Source organism: Danio rerio, chromosome 2, assembly GCF_049306965.1.
Source record: "Danio rerio strain Tuebingen ecotype United States chromosome 2, GRCz12tu, whole genome shotgun sequence".
Classification (NCBI taxonomy): Eukaryota; Metazoa; Chordata; class Actinopteri; order Cypriniformes; family Danionidae; genus Danio; species Danio rerio.
In genome coordinates this window covers 25,919,915-25,944,100 of record NC_133177.1, presented here as the reverse complement: position 1 = coordinate 25,944,100, position 24,186 = coordinate 25,919,915, and the positions used below count along the sequence as shown (strand labels likewise).

The 24,186-nt window shown below is 35.1% G+C and overlaps 1 protein-coding gene across 3 annotated transcripts; it reads right to left on the bottom strand.

Moving 5' to 3' along the window:
• Window positions 1-692: 692 nt before the first annotated feature.
• On the bottom strand, window positions 693-23,921 carry septin2 (septin 2). 3 transcript variants are annotated; one of them, NM_001301360.1, is made up of 13 exons: window positions 23,807-23,921; window positions 21,450-21,491; window positions 21,135-21,252; window positions 18,694-18,780; window positions 16,223-16,346; window positions 13,625-13,759; window positions 13,386-13,503; window positions 13,201-13,302; window positions 8,464-8,609; window positions 7,651-7,773; window positions 3,537-3,597; window positions 3,380-3,459; window positions 693-1,740 (listed from the first exon to the last, which is right to left on the bottom strand). In NM_001301360.1, exons 2-12 carry the CDS (start codon window positions 21,471-21,473, stop codon window positions 3,388-3,390), a joined length of 1,110 nt encoding a protein of 369 aa, NP_001288289.1. In that variant the 5' UTR covers window positions 21,474-21,491; window positions 23,807-23,921; the 3' UTR covers window positions 693-1,740; window positions 3,380-3,387. The 3 variants fall into 3 exon arrangements, with proteins under 3 accessions (NP_001288289.1, XP_009296783.1, XP_073768328.1); XM_009298508.5 differs by having other exon boundaries at window positions 7,690-7,773; window positions 23,807-23,891; XM_073912227.1 differs by lacking the exon at window positions 23,807-23,921 and adding an exon at window positions 21,591-21,888 and having other exon boundaries at window positions 7,690-7,773.
• Between the last annotated feature and the right edge of the window lie 265 nt (window positions 23,922-24,186).

Sequence of the window (24,186 nt, the reverse complement as noted above, 5' to 3'; positions counted from 1 at the left end):
AGAGATAGTTCAGCTAAAAATGAAATTTACTCACTACTAAAACTTACTCTGCCTCAAGTGGTTCTAAACCCTCATGAGTTTCAATCATCTGTTGAGCACAAAATTTATTATTATTTTTTTTTTGAAGAATGCAGAAATCCTGTAACCATTGCTTCCTTAGAAAATACAACAAATAATATAGAAGTTAATGGTTACAAGTTTCCAGCATCATTCCAAAATATGTTATTTAGTGTTTAACAAAGAAACTTATAAGGGTGCGTAAATGACAGCATATTATTTTAGGGTGAACTTTAGGGCTAACCAGTTTAATCCCATCATTTAAGTAAAAACGATTTTAAAAATGTTAATTTCTACCAATTTGAAACCATGATTGATTTTTTTTCTTTCTGTTTTTCATGGTTTGTTTTGAATAGTAGGTTGAATTAATAATAATTATCCAGTTCTATGTGGGGGCTTAGATGTGTACACTAAGGAACTAGAACGTGTATCGGTGGTAGTTAAAGATATACAGATTGATAACTCAAAATATTCCAAACACTTTAATGGCCTAATACTTTGTCAAGTACTATCGGTGTGTATTCACGACCTCTAGCGGCCATCGTGAGTTCCTGTCCACCAGTGTCCACCATTTTGACAAATCATTCCGGGTTCTGAAGCGCCAAATAAGAAATGAATACAGCCAACTCCAAAAGTCAATTTCAATACAAAAGTTTATTATACGATGATAGATAATAATGGTTTAATAGAAAGTCCTCAAGTAAAATAATAAGACTGGAATGTTGACAACAGATTTCATGACCAAATAGTAACATTTAACTCTCTTCAAGTCGGATTTTATGTAACAGATATAAATTTCAGATATCATTTTAACATTTTTAATCAGAAATATGATATGGAGGTTTGCTTGAACCACAGGAATAAGCTAAAATAGTTTTCATCCACATATCCCAAACAGAAGGTTAAAAACTCAGCATGCTTCAAAGTCAAAGAGCACAACAAATGTATCGAAATTTCACATTGCACTCAAACCAGAACAATGTCTGACAGCAAATACATGACAGAATCCACTCAGCTACAATTAAAACAGCAATATGACTATTAAGGTCAGAGAAAAGCCTCGTCTCCTTCATCAGACGGCACAGGGAATGAACCATGGGTCACAGTTTTATGCTTTGCATCCGTTTGGGGAACAGCACTTATAATTCAAGACTTCATGCAGGGAAGAGAGAAGTACTTCAGAAATCAGCAATCTCTCTGGCAACACTTACAAACAGTATAAAACGATTTCTCCAAAAACAAGGTGCAAAAACCATCACCGTGACTCACGATTCCACAGCTGCTTGTATTTTCACAGTGTCTGTTTAATTATAGATGGGACAGAAATGCCTTTAAGGTGTTTTGGAGCTAAGCTACTATTAAAAGGTGCTTCATGGTCCTTTCCAGCAGCACTTGGCTTTCGTAACAGAAAAAAAAAGTTTTTCTTAATTACTTATGGTGGTTCTTCATTTTAGGTTAATGGAAAGATAACTGGATGAATATTAGCAACAGTATTTGAAAAACAAATCTGAATACTGCTTTAAACAATCAAAGAAACAAACATAATGAATTCAAAAAAGAGAAAGAAACTAAGAAAATGGCAAACAGGATGATGTAGGGACCAAGTCTCTCTTCCTCCACATTTAGCAACACTTCCTCTTCTCCAACCATGTCTAGATGGGTCGAGCTCAAACAAGTCAGCATCTAGAAAAAATACAGATGCATAAAGGCCCACAACTGCATGTTTAACACACATCACACAGTAAAGGACAATTTTTTCCTATTAAAAGCTTATCACTCTGCACGTTACACGTTTAGATTTACAAAGAAAAATAAGGTAAGGACGTTTTGGCAAAGCAAAAAAAAAAAAAAAAAAACATTATATATATTTATATATAGGGTTTTTTTGGCCTAAAAAAATTACTCTTGTCACTTATTCAGTGTAAGACTACGGCTGCCTACTAAAGTGTGATTTTTATTTAAAAAATCCAATACATATATTATGGTGGACTTTTTGATGGGCACTTATTTTGGGGAAAGAAAATGATTAAGTTTGTTCAGCCTATTAGAAACTTTCCTATAATTCTAGTTATAATCTCACTGCAGATAGAGATAGATGTATTATAAAAAAAACAATACAAAAGCAGTATTGACTTGTCTGTTTTTTTCTGTTTTGCCAAACAACATTTAAGAATGAATCATTTACTAAATCATTCATTTAGACAGACTGGATGTCTACTGGCATTGTGTCATATTCATTTATCCTTGAAAGGCCTAAAGCAGCCAAGATAACCGTACCAAAACTCAGTCAGCACTATAATTATAATTGTTATCAAGAGAAATAAATAATTAAATAATATATTAAAAAGACCAAAGGAAAATGAAAAGTTGCCATTTTCTAGATAAACCTGTCAAGGAACTATACTCCAATTCCAGCGTAATAATCAAGAAACTTTGTTGCCATACTAGGCCATATGAGCTTAAAAATAGCAAGTTTACTTTCCTTTGGTCTTGGTACATGTTGTAACTAAGAAGAGTCAAGCTTTAAATAGAAAAAATTATGGAAACTTTAGGAATTATTTTGTGAGATGCTAATGGTCTAATGCAATTCAATGATCTATGCTAAGCTAAGCTAAAAGTGCTCCCGACAGACCCAGAAATTAGCTCAATGGACATAAAAATGACAAAACTAGAGCCAGATCAGTCTAAAAAATACATTTACGAAATAAAGTTCATACATGCACAGTACAATTCACATTTACAAATTCCAATTTGTAAATTCAAAACTATAACACACAATTTGTGAATTCACAAGTAAATATCATATTTTTCCAAAAGAATGGTATGTGTCTTTTTAAATTGAGTTATGAAATTATGAATTAGATTTGTGTATTTTTGAATCGTGTTTTAAAATTATGAATGGGATTTGTGTATTTTTGAATTGAGTTTTGAAATTATGAATTAGATATGTGTATTTTTGATTCGTGTTTTAAAATTATGAATGGGATTTGTGTATTTTTGAATTGAGTTGTGAAATTATGAATTAGATATGTGTATTTTTGATTCGTGTTTTAAAATTATGAATGGGATTTGTGTATTTTTGAATTGAGTTTTGAAATTATGAATTGGATTTTGTACATTTGAATTGTGTTGTGGATGTATAAATGATGTTTTGTAAATGTATTATTTTTGAGACCGATCTGGCCCCATACACAACTCGACAGTTTAACTCTAGGTGTGACTTAAGCCATTCATTCACAACAACATTCATCCTATTCCATCTGCCACATGTCAATAATATAAAGAGTTTACTACTTGCTAGTCTGGTGTTTTGTATTCTTACCGTGGTTTTCACGCATCTTCATCTCCCTGCTTCTGCATCTGTGCCTGCATCTTAGCAATCATCTCCTGCATCCTCCTCAGCTGAAAATCACAAAAACACAGTCACACACTGACCTCAGAACAGCAGTGTTATAAATGTTCAGCTTGAATAACCATACCTCAGCCTCCTTCTCCAGGAGGATCATGTCCTTGTCCATTTCCTCAGGTTCCGGACCCTTCCTGCAGAACATAGAGCCGGTGTAAAGAGACAAACACAAGGCTTTACTGATTATTAAACAATTACTCATGTTTTTATTATTATTATTAGGACTGTCAATTCTTTAGAGGTTATAATCAAATGTAATGAATTAATCAGTATCCTATCTGATATTTTGATTAAAAGTATTAATTAATTTTAAACTGTAATAAAGATATTAAACTATTGAAGCAGAACATAGTGTTTTATGTATATATATATATATATATATGTATATACATATACATATATATGTGTGTGTGTGTGTGTGTGTGTGTGTGTGTGTGTGTGTGTGTGTGTGTGTGTGTATGTATGTATGTATGTATGTAAGTATGTATGTATGCATGCATGCATATATATATATATGTGTGTGTGTGTGTGTGTGTGTGTGTGTGTGTGTGTGTGTGTGTGTGTGTGTGTGTGTGTGTGTGTGTGTGTATGTATGTATGTGTATATATATATATATATATATATATATATATATATATATATATATATATATATATATATATATATTATATAGCCAAAAGCCATAATAAATATTAATGTCAATTAAATTACTGTAGCTACGACATAATATATAAAATATAATAAATATTTATATAATCTAAAATGTAATAAATATAACAAAAGTAAAAATCATAAAAACATGTTTGGCAGTTAAGATTGAACTGCTTGAATGACAGAAAAAGGACATTAACTGTTCACTTTTGCTATTTAAATCAAAAGAAGTGAATAAATTGACAGCAAATTATACTAGATTTGCATATGCTAACTTCAGAATTTATCACTTAACATATGACAAGCCAAACACTGTATTAGTAAAGCACCAGTAGAACTGTTTAGCAAAGCAGAGTTTAGCCAAGATGGAAAGACACACGTTAATAAAGTTAATGCAAGCGTTTGATGAGCTGAGCTTTGTGTTGGAGTAAGCGAGAGTGAAACAGAGGAGCAGAAACAGTGCTAGAGTCAGGCTGAAGGAGCAGTACCTCCCCTCATATCCTCTGATCCACACGGAGAACGCAGATCACTGCACACACAACTGTTGAATTGACCACATTCAGCTCACACCAGAACTCTTTAGGCAAAGCAGTGCTGCACTTCTGCTTTAATTCCTGCTATTGCACAACTAAATATATATATATATATTCAAAAATGAGAAATGACTATGAAAATTATGTTATTTCACTGTATCTGCTTGGTAATTCCAGCTTTGCTGACTGTAATCAAATAATCTGAGGCTACACTTCTGTTTTCACGGTACATTCATTTCAAACGTGAATATAATTTCTTAAATATCTATACAATATTTTATATAGAAAGAAAGATTACTTTTTATTAATTCATTACCATATTAAAACACTTATGGCTCAACGTTAAAGGGATAGTTCACCCAAAAATGAGATTTCAGTCATCATTTACTTGTTACAAATCTTCGTGTTTCTTTCTTCTGTTGAACACCAAAGAAGATATTTTGAAGAATGTTGGAAACGTGTAACCATTGACTTCCATATTATTTTTTACTTTACATAGTATTATTCCATAGTACTAGTACTACTATGGAAGTCAATGGTTCCAGCTTTCATCAAAATATCTTCTTTCACGTTCAACAGAAGAAAGAACCTGTTTGGAATAACTTGCAGGGTTCTTACACCTTTTTCAACTTCAAATTCCAGCACTTTCAAGATGAAAAAATACGGTAAAACCAAGATAAATTACATTTATATATGCTGTATGAACTTTCACATTTAAATCCATTGTTCTATTTTAAAAAACAAAATATGACATTTCAGCTTAAATTGTTGAACACTTTAGAGCATAGATTTATTGGGATAGTTCACCCAAAAACAGTAAAATAAACAACTGAATAAAATAAATAAAAGTTCAGTTATTGAATTTAAGTTTGGTCTCTTTCTATCTGAAGTTTATATCTCAAAAAAGAGCTTACAGTCAGATTTTGTTTTGGTGTACCAAACTTTCATGACCAGCTGTTCATGATATTTCATTTGCGTTGCTATTTTTTTGACAGTCATTGGTGTTTTAGGTGCAAATAATAGGAGCTAATAATAATTAGCATGTATGTTTATTACACAAATTGCTGAAAGTAGCCGACACCAGACAGTCAATTTGCAGATGAATTGTGTCCTCCTGAGCTGAACAAATGCCAGCAAACTCGCGCAGCTCATTGATTGGCCAAAATGCTGTTTGACTTTTCGGTGATCATCTACTCTTCCCTGTTGATCACCCCTAACCTACTTTCTGCACAATCTGAATTTCACAATCTGAATTTCTGGTTTTGAATTTCAGAATATTGAATTTTTATGTTTTGAATTTCTTCATCTTGAAAACTTGAAACTGTATTTTTACAAGCCCAATATCTGCAGCTTAGGAATTCAGAACCAAATAAATCTTTAAAAAATCACGCTGCCTTAAATTTCAGATGTTAAATAATCAAGTTATGAAATTTAACTACAAGTTAAGAAACTCAAATAAAAAATGAAATTTATTATTTAGTTTTATTAACTTACAGTTGTTAATAATTTTAATGAACACAATTCAAATTCAGACCGTTTTGGCATATTATTAGCTCCATAAATACACACATGCAGTGAACATTTTGCAGTGGTCGCATAGCAACAATTTATGCACTCACACAAATGCTCCCAAATATATTTTGAGCTAACATAGATAAACTTTCAGGTGCATATGCAACCAAATTGAGCCCAACAATTTCAAATTCAAGCAGGTTCAAGCACTTTGTCCAAAATCCAAGCACTTGTCTAACCTTAAAACACTATATAAAAAAAAATAAAGCATTTTCCAGGATTTCCAGCACCCACAAGAACCCTGCACTTGTGGCTGAGAAAATGGCTAGTGAACTGAAATTTTGGGGTGATCTATCCCTTTAAGGGTTTTTACTTTCTGATATTTTAGCTCATGGTCTGTTGAAATTCTTGATTCTGATTGGCTTGAAGGCTTGTAATAAAACTGTTTAATCCACAGATAGGTCCAGTCAGTTTTGACCACAGTTTGAAAAAAGCATGCTTCCACTCTGGGTAATCTGGACAGCATCGGCATGAACTTCACCAGTGAGCCGTTGAAGATTAACTAACTCACAAAGATGCTCAAAAATATTTACCAATACATGTTAGCTATTAGATATGCGTGTTGCATACGTGATCTCTCTTGCTCTGTCTGCCCCTGACTGATTCATAGTGGGGAGACTTGTATTAGCACTTTTACTACCAAATGCATTCTTCGCCTCTGCATCATGCATTTAAAATCCTTTAACACACAGCAATCCTTTGATTATACTGGTCTAACTTTTATATAAAGTTAATTAGTGAAGACAAATGAAGTGTCAGTCAAAAAATAAGCTAATTACTAACAATAATACAATACAGTAGAAATACACATTTTACTTAACGATCTTACTTATATCTTACATTTTTTGGGTACATCTAACAGTGGATTTGTCTTTAGTATCGATTAATGTTCACTTGACCCTGACCACAAAACGAGTCCGGTTAAATTTGTAAAAAATAAAAAAGATTTAATTGATTTTTATTCGTAATTTGAAAGCTGAATAAATAAGATTTTCAACAATATATCTCGGACAATATTTGTCAGAGATGCAACAATTAAAAAAAATGAAGAAATGAAAAAAAAAAAAAAGTTTTAATATATAAAATATATTATTTTTTAATATTAATATAATATATTAATATAAAAAATTAAATGTCTCCATACAATATGATTTACTTAATATTCTTTTCATTTTTTGGCATAAAATCTAAATCAATAATTCAGATTTTTAGTGTTTTATTGGCTATTTCCAAAAATATACCCATACACCACAAGACTGGTTTTGTGGATAGAGATAGAATCAATATCGTGAGAGGTATCAATACTGGGGAAAAGGGATTTTGTATTCTTTCAAATCTTTCAGTTAAATGAAATACTGACTACACTCAGAGCTCTGGTTTTGTCTGGAGGTTGAGGAGGAGGTGCAGAAAGACAGGCAAAGCAGTACGTACGCAGGCGACAGAGGCAGAATGTAACCATGGGAAGACAACCTGCCGCCCCGTTTGAGGCGCTCTGAGCGGAAGTTCTCATAGTGGAGGTCCTGGGTCACCTCCTGCAGGTCCTGCATGTGAGTGCTGCACAAAACACAACAGACATCAACATACAGTCACTAAGCAAACAGGGCAACGTCTCACATCGAAAATGAGGCTGATAGAAACAGAAGGGCCTAAAAAAGCATCAACAAAGTTTTTCGGATTCTTTTTTTTTTGGAATCTGCCACTACGCTGACACACAGGTACTTGTAGCTCCGTTATATTTTGAAAAGAGCACAATCTCATCAGAATATAAAGAGAGTCACCAAAATAGCCCAATTAGGATCAAAGTCTAGAAGGGGCCGTTTTAAGAGTTTTAAAACATCATTTGTATGGTAGTTTGTGATGAAACTTCACATACACACACTTGGGAAATCATCAGACTTATTTTACATCCATGTAGGTCCTCTTTAAAACATGAGTATGAGTAGTGGTACGTTGAACTGCACATTTTCCTCAAAAACACAACTACAATGATAGCGGTGATGACTGCTATGATGTTGGATGAACAGTCTGTGTGGCTCAAATGAAGAATGCAGATTATTTCAGATTTCAGGCATACACAGATTTAGCAAACATGCCATTTTGACAAGTGAAAACTATATTGCAATAATTATACATAACTTTTTTCTAAATGTTTTGTTAAATCAGCAATCTACAAAAGGTCTCCTCACAGCCACACCTTCAGTCATGTGAAATTGGGAACTTTGAATAACAGTTTAAATGACTTACATTAGCATGGTGCGAAGTTTGAGGAAGTCGTTGTGTTCTGGGTTTTCCACCTCCACTACACCCCATGGGTACAGACGCCCTCTCACTTTCTTCCCTTTGGCCTCAATCTGCTGGTTGGAGCCCACCACAGCAAACGGTATGCTGGCCTACGACAGAAAGACCAGAGGATTCTCTGCTTTGGTGTTGCACGGAAAATAATAGCATGATGCACAAATGGTTAAAATTTGAAAAGTTCCATCCTTAAGACCCCTATACACATGTATAGTACACATTGCCGAAAAGTTCTCATGAATTAAATTTGTAAATGGAAATGTATTTATAGAAAAGTTTATTGAAGCCAATCACCACACACTATTATCAATGAGACAGAATTACAACGTTATTCATAAGATTATTACTAAAGAGTTCCACTTCTGAGTCTTTCCTTATTAGTGAACATTCAGGGACATGGGTTGTTTGTTTTGGACATGAACAACATAAGTGATTTCTGCGTTCGTAACAATTTTTTTTTTTACCCAAAACCTTCCAGAATTTAAGACTGGAAGAAGCCTAGTTTGCTGATCACCTCCTTGTAAGGAAAAACACTGTCCCACTTTCTGTTGATTTTTTTATATTTTAATTAAATATTTTGTGTAAAGCTCCAGCAAGATTTCAGATTTTTCTGTTAACCATTTTTGGTTGTACAAACAAGACGTCATTCACAACTCTAAAGTTTTTACTTTTTTTTATTTGCAGGAAGAGATCCAGGAAACACTCTACGTTGTCTCAGCTTGAACACTGAACAAGCGTGTCACAGAAATGAGCATGTACTACTTGTGGACGGCGTTATGTGGTTTTGTTAGTGTTAATTATTTAAAGCATCCGTTTAACAACTGTGAAAACTGCATCGCTCTTTATCCAACCAGAGTCTGGACATGTGTGTGCACATTTACGCTGTTAGCTGTCTTTTATATGCCATAAAACTCCACTTTTTTATGCTATCCTTTCCCTCTTTTTACCCTGAACAATCAGAGCACAGGTGTGGGTGAAAAAAAACACTGGCAGTTTCGTGACACTTTAAAAGAGGGGTTCTCAACCTTTTCCACTTCGAGGCCCACCTTTTTTTTGAAAGCCCAAACTGATTGTCTAGAGAAAATGCTTATTTTAAAGCTTTATTTATTAGCAAAACATTTCCTTTGCCTTGTATTATTCCCTTATCTTTCTACATCATTTTATAAAAAAAAATGAAACATTGTGCATGTGTAAATATTTAAATATAATATAAAAACACAATAATATATAAAAGGAGGTTCAGGAGGTTCAAAGCTCCAGAATTTTTTACTTCAGTTCTTCTTTACAAATGTAGAGTATCAGGACTACAGGAGATGGCAAAAAACTGCTGCTGCTTTGAATCACACTGACTTCTATTCATCTCTTGATCTATTTCTATTAGAATAAACAACCTAACTCTAAATGTAAAATATAGTAAAAACTCTCTAAATCTGTAGGGTAACACTTTACAACAAGGTTCATTAGTTAATGCATTTACTAACATGAACTAATCATAAACAACACATGTACAGCATTTATTAATCATAATTGAACATTTACTAATGCATTATTAACATCCAAGTCCATGCCTGTTAACATTAGTTAATGCACCATGAGTTAAAATGATCTAACAATGAACAACTTTATTTTCATTAACTAACAATTACTAACATGAACAAATACAATAGTAAATGTATTGTTCATTGTTTGTTCGTGTTAGTAAATGCATTAATTAACATTAACTAATGAACCTTATTGTAAAGTGTGACCATCTGTAGAAACGCATCGATCTGAAGGTGGTTTGGTTTGTAGCTCTACATTATTGAAGTTCGCTGACAGGAACAGTGAACAGCTATTCACTACTAAAACACCACTCTCGCTAGTCTCCTGTCCTGTCTCGCTAGTCTCGCTAGATCCTCCTGTACGGACGCGCATCAGTTACAAAACACTCACAAAAGGTACATTTTGACAACTATGTGGATATTTTAAAGTGTTTACACAAAGAGAGCACGCATAGTTTGTGAATCAACGGACTTGTGCGACTCTGATATAGGATGAGTCGCAGGCATGAGACACACGCGAGCTGGTTATTATAACTCTAATCATTGTTACCTTTACATTTGTGTGACTGTTTGCTTTATACAACTGAGTCCTAGTTGATGCGCAGCAGTTGAAAATTTAAGCCACAGTTATGTAATTGACCCTTCTCTAAGCCACATCCAAAAACCGCCATCCACCAATCGTGGCTTAGCAACCGTAGCTACGAGCAGGGGCTCTGTCAAGCTTTTGAGCGAGGGAAACAGACCAGAGCGTTGTGCATATGGATTGTGCAAATATGATACCCGGTATCTGTAAAGCTTGGAAGGGATGGTGGAACTTTAACACTCGATATTGTGAGTAATGCTCTGTTTAAGCCTTCGACATAGTAACGTTAGTCTAATACCGAATAGGTCATACATGAGTTATTGATCTGGAAAATACGAATCTGCGAATCTGTTGCTAACTTTACTGAACTTCATATTTCAATCTATATCAAGCTACGAAGATTTGAAATTACAAATCAACAGAACATAACCGAGATATGATCACAAACTGAGCACTTGTGATCAATATACTTTACCAGCAGCTGTTTTTCAGTCATTTATAAAGAGCACACAAACATACTGACAGTTATAGGTAACTTCCTGTACATTGTTATGGGTCAATGATGCTAATATTCGGCACAAATCCATCAGTTTCCCCCTGGCTGTTCTTCCTATGAATGCATAATATAGAAGCAGTGTCCATGCGTATTTCTTTGTGGGTTGGTAACGCTATATTTCATTGCACAACAATTAATCTATCAGGCTTTTGGCTAAAAATAGAGAAATTACGGGTTAATTTGTTATTATTAGATTATTTATAAATTTCACCTCTCCTGCTGAGCATAAGCTAAGCTGCTGAATGGTCAGCGAATGAGGCGGCTAGGCTAAGCAAGCTTCAATTTTGATTGAATTATTCTCTAATCGGTTGCCTATTATGTCGTGAATATACCGATGTAATGCATACTGTAGTCCTTTTTTGTCTGGCTTTCTCGGGTATCTCACCTGTTCGTCAAAAATGACATTATATCCCTGGCAATGTCTGACACTTATAAATTGTAAAAGCCATGCCAGGCACGAACGCTTGACAGGCGTAACAACAGTAACTAAGGAGGGCGGGGCTTAGGGAAGGGTCAATTAACAGTGAGGCTGTTTTGAGTTCAAATTAGCCTGTTCAATCACAGAAAATGGGAGATGCCATTACTACTATCAATTTAATAATGAAATCAAATAATTATAGTATTATATTTAAAGGGTCACGAAACACCAAAACACATTTTTGAGCTGTTGACAGTCGTATATATGTGTCCCACACTGCTAAAAACACTATTAGGACACATATATCTCACTAAAAAGTGAAAATTAGTAGTTTTTGCATTATTTCGAGCAAATTCGTACTTCCGGTTTTAAACGAATTTTTGAAGCTGCGTCACGGTCATGAGATCATAGCGTGTATTCCAGCGTGTAGTCTGGGCGACTGTACCTGGGTGTACCGTATTACGTCTCCAAGTGTGCTGCATTAATGCACGAGTAAGACTTGGTTCAAACCAATCAGCGCGCTCTATTGTGCAACTTTTTTAATATTCATTAATGTTACAGTGTAGACGGCGTCACGGCAGAGACGCCACATTGTGTTGACAAACAAGCGTGGAGTGTTGCTTTCCTAATTTGCTGAAGTGAAGTTTTGTTTTCATTTTCTGTCTGTGAGAGCGCAGCTGGAATCACACGTGGATTACAGTGTATGCGACGCAACGCGCGACAACAATAACTTAAGTGTCTAAAGGATTATTGTTTACCTGAGAGCTTTTCTCTTCTGGAAATGCAGATCCGGATTCGCTTCTCTTCTCCTCTTAATAAAGACGCGGTTCTAGTTGCTGTGGATTGTCCTGTCTCTACAGATTTGGTAAGTAAGCGACCAGTGCTCTTTGTTTATTCAGTTTGTTCGTGTCGAACTAACAATTGCAACAGTGTAAACATGTTAGCACCACAACCAAACTATTACCGTCGTGACTCGTGTAGGATTTTCACCGCATTTTGTGACCGGAATAACCTGCGGCTTACCTGCCGAGTCCATCTAAGTTACAGAGAAATGCAGAATTTATTTTTTTCTCTCATTCGCTGTGCGGTATCAAACATTGCATGAAAAATACACACTTAAAGCAGTTCCTCGAATCAAATATCTCGGTGGTCACAAGGGGCACAAATGAATTCCCTGAATGAAAGAGCCAATCTGCAGTTAAAGTCCACCATTTAATAATTTGGCAAATAATTTGACTACAGATGTCCATGTAAACACAGTCACTTTCTCCCCTGTGTGTGTGTATGTGTTTTGACTCTGAAACTCAGCGCGTGGTCAAATAGACACTCCCACACCATCCCTCTTTTGCACCTCCGACGCTCCCCCCTAAACAGAGCTGGACACGCCAACTTTTCTGGCCTTTTCCAAAGTAGAGGTGTGAAAACACCCTGCTAAAATGAGGGGGTTTCATGGCCCTTTAAGTTAATTTTAACCCATCTCACGGCCCACCTGCAGGATCGCTGAGGCCGACTAATGGGCCGCAGCCCACCGGTTGAGAATCCCTGCTTTAAATTATCCACAAAAAAATAAAAAATAAACCCAACATACCTTGAGAATCCTAGTCTGCTCTTTGAAATCTTCGTCCTCATCAGACTCAGCGTCAGGGAGGTGATAGATCTTAATGCCGTGCTCATCGATTTCATCCAGAATCTAGAACCCATAAAGACATCCATATTGACAACAAACCAAACATATTATGAAATCAAGTGTTAATTTTTTTGTTTTTTATTTACCCTGCGCTTGAGCCTCTCTCTTTCCCTCAGTGTCAGTGTATCAGCTTTAGCAATAACCGGAACAACATTCACTTTGTTGTGAATGGCCTTCATGAACTGGACATCTAGAGGCTTCAGGCTAAAAAAAAAAAAAAAATCAGCCATTTAATTCCACACACTAACTCTGTGAATACTTTAACTATCATCAATGATAGTCAGAGGTGTGCTAAATGTGCTTTATTAGTTAAAGGTAAGCTCACCCGTGACCCAGAGGGGAAATGAAGTAGAAGCAGCAGTGAACACGGTTGTCCACAATGTGTCTGCGGTTCAGTCCACTCTCGTCATGTAGATAGCGCTCAAACTGGTCATCGATGTATGAGATAATGGTGTTAAAACTGTCCAAAGAAAGATAAAAGCGTGTCTTTAAACACTGACAGAGAGAAATACAGTATATAGGGTGTAACAGCTAGAAATTCAGTTTTTTTTTTGACAAAATTTTTTGGATTTACTTGTCTTATATTTATCCACTGCTTTTTATTAAATTGGCATTCACAATGCAACATGGGACTGTAGTTCTTTGCCTTATTATTTTTAAATGATATTTATGATTAAATACATTACAAAAGATAGCCTTGCATATCTGGCTTTTTCAAAATGTCAATTCACATTATAGCTACTTGGTTTTGTTTATTGGCCTGGCATTTACATTTTTTATATAAAACGCAATTAGGAAAAAAAAATCTTTGCATGAAAAAAATACACAGCTGAAAATGTGGGTGGGACTTCAGTGTAAAGCACCACTATAAAAACATGATAAATATGTCAGATTTTCCAGAAAAATGCCTGAAATTACTTTAACAGGCATTGCTAGTGATATATGACGTCTGGTTTCAAAACCAGGGCAAAAGCTCTTGTATAAAAGTTATGTGACAGCATACATTTCCTTTTTGAGGCACGAGTGCTTCAATATCCTCTCTTTGCTGTTTTTGCGCTCAAGTGGGTCAGGGAGCAGTCAGGAAGAGGTCACACATGTTTCCTGTCTCACCACTTCCACTAGCAGAGCAGCATTCCCAGAACTCAAAGAAAAACTCTTCCTTCATTCCTGCTGCTCTCTCTAATCTTCAGGTCTCAGATTACACCATCATGTTTCTCTTAAACACACCAAAGTGTTCTTAAACGCCACCAAGGCTGTCTTAAAGAGACAGTTCACTAAACCTCAAAAATCTCATCAACTTTCATTTAAATTGACAGTAAATACATATGCTAAACTAATTCATTCTGAGTTTTACAGTTACAGGAACCAGTTCCCAAAGAACCATTTTGCTTGATGCATTCGCACCCAACAGAAACAAAGCACCGCAATCAACAAAATCAACAACCTAAAGGAGGAGGACGACATGATTCAAGCTGTTCTTTCAGTGTGTGTTGATGATAGAGATGAACCAGAGATGCTTTAACTATGTGATTTAAATGACAAAAAGGAGTAAGCCTGTGTTAATTAGTACTGCCACTGCTAGCACCAGCTATAGGAATATACAGCTGAAGTCAAAATTATTCGCCCCGTTAAAGGCTTAACTAGACTAATTAGGTTAACTAGGCAGGTAAGGGTAATTAGGCAAGTTATTGTATAATGATTGTTTATTTTGTAGACTAACAAAAAAAATAGCTTAAAGGGGCTAATAATTTTGACCCTAAAATAATTTAAAAAAAATTTAAAACTGCTTTTAATCTAACCGAAATAAAACAAATAAGACTTTCTCCAGAAGAAAAAATATTATTAGACATACGGTGAAAATTCCCTTGCTCTGTTAAACATCATTTGGGAAATAATTAAAAAAGGAGGCTAATAGTTCTGACTTCAACTTTATATGTCATATATATATATGGTTACATTACTGTAATGTCATTGTGCTAAATTACATCCTGCTATGAACTATTAGCAGTTTATTTTTGGCAGAACATGCCAAAAATACAGATACTTTGCCCAATAGTTCCTCTGTGAAAGAGTTTCTAGAGTGCTAAAGAATGTAAAAAGCTGAAATAAATATTGATCTTTTTAGTTTACCTTTCATCAAACACAAAACAACAATACATTACAGTATCCACAATAATTTTAATAAGCTGTTTTCAGGGTTGATCATAATAGAAAAGTTCATTTTTGGCTTCAAAAATGCTACACGTGTCATGTGACACTGAATTCATTTTAAGTAATTTATGCATTCAATTTTAATTAAGAGTTAATTAACTTAATTTTGTAATCATTTTTCACAAAATGTGAGAATTTAATTTTGAGTGAATTCTTTAAATTAGGCGCATTAAAGTATAAACAACTTCAAAGCCCATATTACACAAAACACTGGGGCTGCATGATATTGGAATAAATCTGACGTTGTGATATTTAGTTTTTCTGCTATATAAATACAATTTCTCCAGTTGACTTGAATAGCTCTATTTGGAAAGAATTTATTAATGTAGATTGATTAGGGATGATGTTCATGTGATTCATGCTTATAATAATTAATAAACAAATTACAAGCATGGATAATTACAATACAGTAATGGAAAACAAATATCTAAACATCAATTTATACAAACTGCTCGTACACTCACAGGCCTTGAAATCACATGCAGTTGATAAACTTTGATTATGGTTAAATTCAGCACTGACCCCACAAATATCATGTGTTCTAAACTGTGGCTCCAGATCAACTATAATCCTAATTCAACACTGCGCATCCTATAATGTGATATTGATATTGTGCAGCCCTACAACACACATCTTGTATGAGGACTGCATGTTTACACAGCATTTTAATAGCATTTTTAGTATGGCTAATGATCATAGCAATCCTCCTCACCAGTCCTGACTGTTGATGGCATCCCCGTATCCAGGTGTGTCGACCACAGTGAGACGCAGCTTCACTCCACGCTCCTCAATCTCCACTGTTGAGGCCTCAATCTGCACAGTACGCTCAATCTTCTCTGTACGGCAAGAACACATTTAAAAGACAGATAAGAAATCAGATAAGATTAAAAAAAAAAAACCAAGGCTATGGTTTAATGTTCTGTGCAAAACAGTGTCACACCTGCAATTATTAGTATTACAATTATAATTACATAACCTTAAGGGTGTACTCAGGGTGCATTTGATCCCCATTTCTCGGTTTGCACAAGCCTGGTTAGATTGGCCAGCCCTGGACCGGTTGGAAGAGGTGGTCTGGAGTACAGTTCAGTTGGGCTTTGGAGCGTTATGCTTGTAGATGCGAAGACTGAAGACGCGACGTCATATTTAAGGGACTGTTTCATATGGATATTTTATTCATTCTTACTATACAATGAACACAAACTGTCATAGTTTATTAAAGATGCAAAACCCTTCACTTGCACGTCAGCTGCACCTCCTAATAGAGTAGGGCGATGTCGACCAATTTGGCATTGTACGATGTCTAATGTGAAACATTGCGATGGACAATGGCATCATCGTGGCAGGCGGCAGTGAATTAATTAGGAATCATTAATTGACTCAAAACGAATTTATTATTTGTATCCTACCGTTTCAACTACCTGACCCGCATGGTTTTTGTTTTACCTATAACCAAATCATGAATAAATAAAGATAAGTTACACAACGTGAGTAAGTGAGAGAGAAAGCGAGCAAGCGGTCACGTGATGTGCGTTTTCAGCAGTTTAGTGTGGAAGGAGGGCTGTTCAGAAATGCTAAATGAAACGCCAGTGTGGATGTGGATCGTTTTTGTTCTAAAATGTAATTTAAAAACTAAGATGTATTAGTGTAAACAAGGCCATGTGTATTTTTCGTGAGCGAGTTTGCGACAGGGGCAGGGTGTAGGACTCAGCATTGTGAAGTCTATCGACCCAAACCTAACGCCTGATATGTGCAGAACAATGAATTTCATGAAATCTTTCAAGCATCAAAAGTGATGGATGTGTTAAACAAAATATTTGACTGTGTCATCGCATCCCAAACGACTCAAAATAATACAAAACAATAGAACTAGAGCAATCTGTACAGAGCGAGAAGCCTTCTCTTTCAACCTTCCTAAACAGTCGCATCATCGATGATGTAATCGTGCTCAGGCTCGGAAGGTAAAAATACAGTGCGAGTGCAGGCCCAGAGGGAGAGGGGACAATCACCCCCAGGCAGGGTTTAAGTCAACCTTACACAGTGTGAATACACCCTAAAATAACAAACTAATATTTATGGTATTTTTTTATTAATTTATTTGAACATTAACCGATAAGTGTCTATAAATGTGCAGAAATGCAATGAAACTTTTGTCAATAAAAGATGTAGAAATCATTCTCATTACAAAATCATGAAAAAGTTTGGTGCATAACTGCAAAAATTTAAATTCTTCACCTTCTCGTTCTCCCCTGGTTCCTAATCTGTTACTGTTAAACTCAAAAGAATAATTTGGAAGAGAGCTAGAAACTTGTAACTATTGACTTAGACAGTATTTGTTTTTCCTATTATGAACATCAATTGCTACCAGTTTCCAACCTTTTCAAAATACCGCCTTATTTTGAACAGAAAAAAAAGACATTTAAAATAATCTGGAACCGATTCAGGGGGAGTAATTTTTGGTTTAGATTTTTTTTTGAGAACTATCCTTTAAGCAACTCTCAGCACCTACAGCGATGGAGTTAGATTGACTGCAAACATAGTCGCTCAGAGACACTGAAAACTGGGTGAACAGTGATGTGTTACACAATATTAATTAAATTACAAAAATAGAAATTTGATAACTGCGCTAAACCCTGTAACATTCTTTAACATTGCGTTGACAAATATAATGTGTTTTTTTAACAACAGATCCAGTAGCTACAACAACTGCAACAATCTTGTAAAAAGAACGACTCTTTTAACTCGAAGTGACATTTTGAATTACTTTGGATTCTTACCTGGTAAATCTAAAAAAAAAAAAAAAAACAATAGAGGAGAAACCCAAAACAGCAACAGGATACATTAAAAAATGTTGACCACTTCATATAGCCTAATTTTCTTGGAATAATGCTTTTTTGTAACTAATTTTGTTTAGTATGATTTGTATCTTTATTTTAATGTGTTTTTTGCTGGTCAGTTATCTACAAAATAAATAAAAGGAACAAAAACATTTTAGGTAAAATTATGTGCTAATAATATTTTCTTTAACAATAAGGGAATTATGAATTAAAAACAGATTTTTACTTGTATGTGCTGCTTACCAAGTATGCATATATGCATAAGTATGCTTTGCTAATAAATATCAGGCCCGACATTTACAAAAACAATGTTTCTAAAAACATCTGATGTCATGTGGTAACCTCTCACCTGCAGCACCAGGAATGACCCTCTCTGGGTAAAGATCGGTGAGGAACAAACTGTTGATCAGCGTTGACTTCCCCAAACCAGACTCACCTGAAAACAACACAATGAGGAAGACACTAAAATAATCATATCAAACCAAATAAACATTTCAAAAGTCACACTGCATTTTCCCAAAGAGTAAATCAACATAACTTCAAAAGCAAACACTGCAGACTTCATTGTTTCCTGCAATCATCTAGACAGTGTTTTATTTCTGGGTCTTGGACAAGCTGTCGTCCATCATTAGCTGAAGCTGTGCAGCAGTGAAAGGGCTCATGGCTGAAGGTTCTGCATTCCTCTGTGATTTATTTTAAGACGATGGGATGACTGTACAATGGGCTCTGCTGAGCGGGCAGCTCTTAGACACCCTCCCCCAACAGCAGATCTCATGTGCGTGTCAACAGCTGTATACACACACACACACACACACACACACACACACTGCTGATGGGAGAGTCCCAGAAAAAAAAAACTAGGATTCATCTTTTCTGTGGTGCTGCCAAAGAGTTTTGTTCCCACAGTCAGTTTCTCTATACAAACCTTTCAATACTGTGTTTCTTTTCTATAAAATAATAAGATTTCCCTCCAAACATTAAAAACTGCTCTCACTGAAGTTTGTAGATAGTGACATCTCACAATTCAGGGTTCAACACAAAGGATTTTTTCTACTGGCTCGATCGAGTCAGTGGTTCAGTGGCTGTTACTTGCCCTGCCACAAATTTTACTGGCCCCACCAAAAATAAAAATAAAAAGTTAAAAGCCATTTCTTAGCCACATATTTTAAATATTGTGTCAAAAATAACATCTGTGAATCTAAAATATAAATATTTTTTAAAAATTTAATAAATGTGTAATAAGCAAAACTCAACGTGTTAACAAAATAAGCGGTATGGAAAATGTGCAGATATTTTATTACAGTTCTACACTTTTAACAAAAGGTGGCTGACATGCCAAACTGAACACAAACTGTGCAAAGCATCACTTAATAGTTTTTGTCATGTTGTACCCACGTTAATTTCTGCTTCAAAGACGTTAGAAACTGATGTTTTTTTTAAGCCTCATAATTTGATGTTGCCGTCTCTTCGATGTACTGGTTGCTACCATAATATGAAAAAATAATGTGCTCACAACATCCAATGAGACAAAAGGAACCAAAAAGCAATATGGTGTTTACGACACCATCGAGAAGGTAGCAATTAAAGGCTTAAAAGCACAAACTGTTTCTTGATTCTAAGACTGTATTTGCAAACATTTGACAAATAGTGTCACAGAAAAATTTAACTTTAGTGACAAGGCAGCACTGGCCTAATCGGGCGAATAATGATCTTGTCTACTGTCCCAAGTGCCTCTCAGGCTGGCCCCGGGCCATTGGGCAGTCCTTATTGTTAAACCCTGCAATGGAATACATTGTGGGTTTTAAAGGGATAGTTCACCCAAAAAAATTTTTTTTAATAAATTTTCATCAATAATTCCCCCATTTCATCCAAAACATTCATTGCACTTTTTTTGTTCCTAGTATGGATGTCAGTGGCTGCTTTTCCCCCCAACATTCTTCAGAATACCTTTTTTTGTGTTCAACACAGAAGAAAGAAAATCATAAAGGTTTAGAACCACTTTAGTAGTTTTTTTGGGCCTTAGCAGCACAATCCCTTTAAGCAATTACTAGATCAACAGATTATTCATATTCATAGCTATAATTCTACATGTGATTTTTTAACGCGAACCTAATACGTCACACAAAAAAATAAACAGCAACATACGTTTCCCTCTGTAATGCATTACAAGGTGTTTACTGTAACAGTGCTAAACTCAGCAGTGCCTGCAGCACAAACACAGCTTTTTAGTCCACCATTGTTGTTACATGCAAGGTTCCTCCTTCATTTAGTTATGCAGTACAGTGATGTTCCCTCTGAGGTTTTCCCACTGTTATCGAAAAAGCTAACTTCAGGGCACGACAACAGTGGTGTTTTGTGGATCAAAAAATAAAATAATATTACAATTTTGCAGATTGAGCTAAATCTATTGCCATCATGTGGACGGAGCCACAGTTTGTTTATCTCACTTCGGAATTAATTCTGAAAAGCACAATACGATTGTCAAGCAGACAAACTGACCAACACTTGAAATGAAACATGAAAATCTGTCAAATGTTACATGCACCTGTCTGTGACGCTGTCTTTTTTATTTTACCCACGGCGCTCACCACAAAAAAAAAATCTATCTAGTGGATAATCTATCTAGTGAACTTTAAAGAAACTGATTATTCCACCACATAGTTCAATAAAAATATGTAGATAGTATATCAATATGGGCATCTGTTATTGTGGTGGAAAATATTGTGATACTATGCCATATCTGTATTTTCCCCCACCCCTATTTGAAAACATCACATAAACACTACTTACCGACCACCATGAGAGTGAACTCAAAGCCCTTTTTCACTGATTTCCGATGCACCTGGTTTGGCAGATTTGCGAACCCAACATACCCAGGAGTCTCAGGGTTTGTGAACTGTCCCTGTTGCTAAAGAGAGAACAGATCTATGAGCATGATTATTTAATACATCCTAATAAACAGATCTCTGAACTATCCAATTATCTATCTATCAATAAAAAATAGAAAAATAAGACGATTTCCTAAACCGTTCCTATTTCTTTGCATTAGTCTGCACGAAACAAAATCTATGCGCAACATGGGTTCGTCTGTTCTCATTTCCTTACCTTCAGTTTATCAGCTTGAGACATTCTGAGTTTGAAGCAAACCTGCGAAAACAATAATTTTTACAAGGATTTTTTTTACAGAAATGTGACCATGCTGCATGAAAGAACAACTTGTAAGAAAAGACTTTTTTTTAAAAGCACCTTATTGATGTTGTAAAACAAATGACATTTACACGCACAAGAGAGCAGTCGATTTAGTGAAAAGTTTCAGAGCTCTACAGGAACAGGAAGTCAGTTCCTGTCTGCGAGCATCAGTCTCACCACAAACCTGCACCAGCCATTTTACAGAAACTAGTAGAAGCTCTCAAAACACAGCTTTACTCATTTACTTATTTGAATAAAGAGGACATTTGGGATATTTTTCCTGACTGAAGCGCAACTATAGTCTTTACTTAAACCAGTGGTTGTCGACTAGAGAGCTTCTGCAAACTTCCAATATGACATAATATGATAGAAAAAAAAAAAAACACAAACACACCACCAAAAAAAACAAAAAGGAGTAAATTTAGCATGTAAAAAACTTTTTTTTTAACTCTTGGAGAACCAGGGAGTTATATATACACATCTTACGAGTAGCAGTGCGATATGGCTGTATATCAGCACTGGTGGGAGGCATGCCTTAGTGTCCCACCAGTGACGATATTTAGCCGTATCGCACTGCTACTTGTGTGATATTCCGTTTATGCAACAGTTTGAGGGCATAATAGTGTGTATAAAAAAGAAAATTAAACAGTCTAAAAACCCTTTCGTATGAGGAACTACGTTCTTCTCCCGCTCATTCACATCTGCAGCTGACGTCAGAACAGCAGAAACCGTTGCTACTTCACAAACGTCATTTTACAGCTAGTATATGAATGATTCTCTAGCATAATATCTAAAGTAATGACAAAACAGGCGACATTTTAAGATTATAAGGCTGAACAGCCTGAAATATCATCAGTCTAGAGACAATTTCCAGCATTTCTCTGTTATAATTGGGATATTACAATAATTAATCCGAAAAAGCCAAAGAGAACCTTGGGGAAAAAACACACACACACACACACACACACACACATATATATATATATATATATATATATATATATATATATATATATATATATATATATATATATATATATATACACTTTATATATATATGTGTGTGTGTGTGTGTAATATATAATATATACATATTACATAACTACATGTGCATAATATATAATGAGTATATACAACATTCCAATTTTATTATCATAATAATAATATAAATTATTATGTTATTATTATTACTATTAAGTCCATAATATTATAGTAAAATTATAACAACACCAGTTACAAAATAATATAAAAATTATAGAAATCATATCGTTATTTTGAAACGTACTACAGTAAAGTACTTCAATTAAAATCTGTTGTGGTAACGTTAATTCTGTTGCTGCTGTGGTAATACAACTACAGTAACAAACAAATACACCCAATACACTAGTTTTCTACAGTTATGTATATTGTAATACACCACAGTTTACTGCAGTAAAAACTAAAACATTACCACTACAGTGTTTATTATTGGTTTATCAGTTCACTGTAGTTAAATGATACAGTAGCATTCATTAAAGTGTTGTAAATGCTATGAAAGTCTAATACGCATTACTATAGTGCGGTTCAAAACACTATAGTATTTATCATAAATTACTATAGTACTTTTACGTGTGGTATTTTAAGACAGTTTTAAGTTCAAACTTGATAATTCCACATGAAAAAAAACTCAAAGACTGACAGCAATCAATGTATATCAAAAGTGCAGTCAAAGATTATCAAGAGTCTTAAAAATTAAAAGGAAACACGACAGAAATGGCTCCCCGTATGATAAAAAGATAAAAACCAGTCTGTTCTGTTTAGTTTTTGTGGATAACTACTCGGATTATTAAAACCCAAATTTTCCATCAGTGCTCAGCCCATGATTAAATGAAATTGTAACATTATAAAAACCAATACAGCTTATCGTCACGTTATTAAAAAATAAAAGCGTTTAAAGCAGCTTTCCAGCTTTTTTCGTTTCTTCTAGAAACTTACGCAAACAGAAACCGACTTTGGTGAAGGAGGGAAACAGACACATTTTCAAACATATAATATAACTGCAGGACAAATGTGAAACGGTGTGAAACTATCAGTAATCTGCTTATTACAGTCGTCGGATGATGCAGGACTGTGGTGGTTTGATTTCTCTCTCGCATTAGCGGCACGCCTCAGTTAACGGAGCTCATTCACTGAGCGACAGGCTAATCTTCTGAGAAGCAGAAATCACACATCAAATAAAGCCTGACTTGTGGTCTGAGGCACAGCAATAAAGACAATATGTTGATCAGGTATACCTTTAAGTCGCGGAAAGTCCTGGGGTCGCTGCTGCAGGAGGTTGAAGAGACGTACAGCCCAAATTCCTGAGATTCCGGAACTCTCACTGACGCCGACAGCACAAATGTGAAGTACAAAATCAAAGAGACTCTTGGTTTCAAAATAAAAGTCCTGTCGCCTCCTGGTGGATGACTGTGGTATAGGTGGAACACCCATGCAAAAATGGGACGTAGCGTTTATGTGGGTTCAAGTTTTGCGCCCATGCCCCCTCAATCCAACTTTGTTTTATAACAGGCAAGAGACAGTTCCAAAATGTTTCCACCAATAAGTTAAAGATATTTTTCCTCATCAACATGCTTAAAACAAATACATTTCGCAGTTCTGAACACAACGGAAATAG

Bases quoted from the DNA above. Each gene is read 5' to 3' on its own strand.
- septin2 (NM_001301360.1), bottom strand. From the start codon at position 21,473: ATGTCTCAAGCTGATAAACTGAAG. The intron at 13,504-13,624 runs GTGAGCTTACCT...TTTTTTTTTTAG, and splicing joins ATTTCCCCTCTGGGTCACGG to CCTGAAGCCTCTAGATGTCC. The intron at 7,774-8,463 runs GTAAGTCATTTA...TGTTTTGTGCAG, and splicing joins AAACTTCGCACCATGCTAAT to CACTCACATGCAGGACCTGC.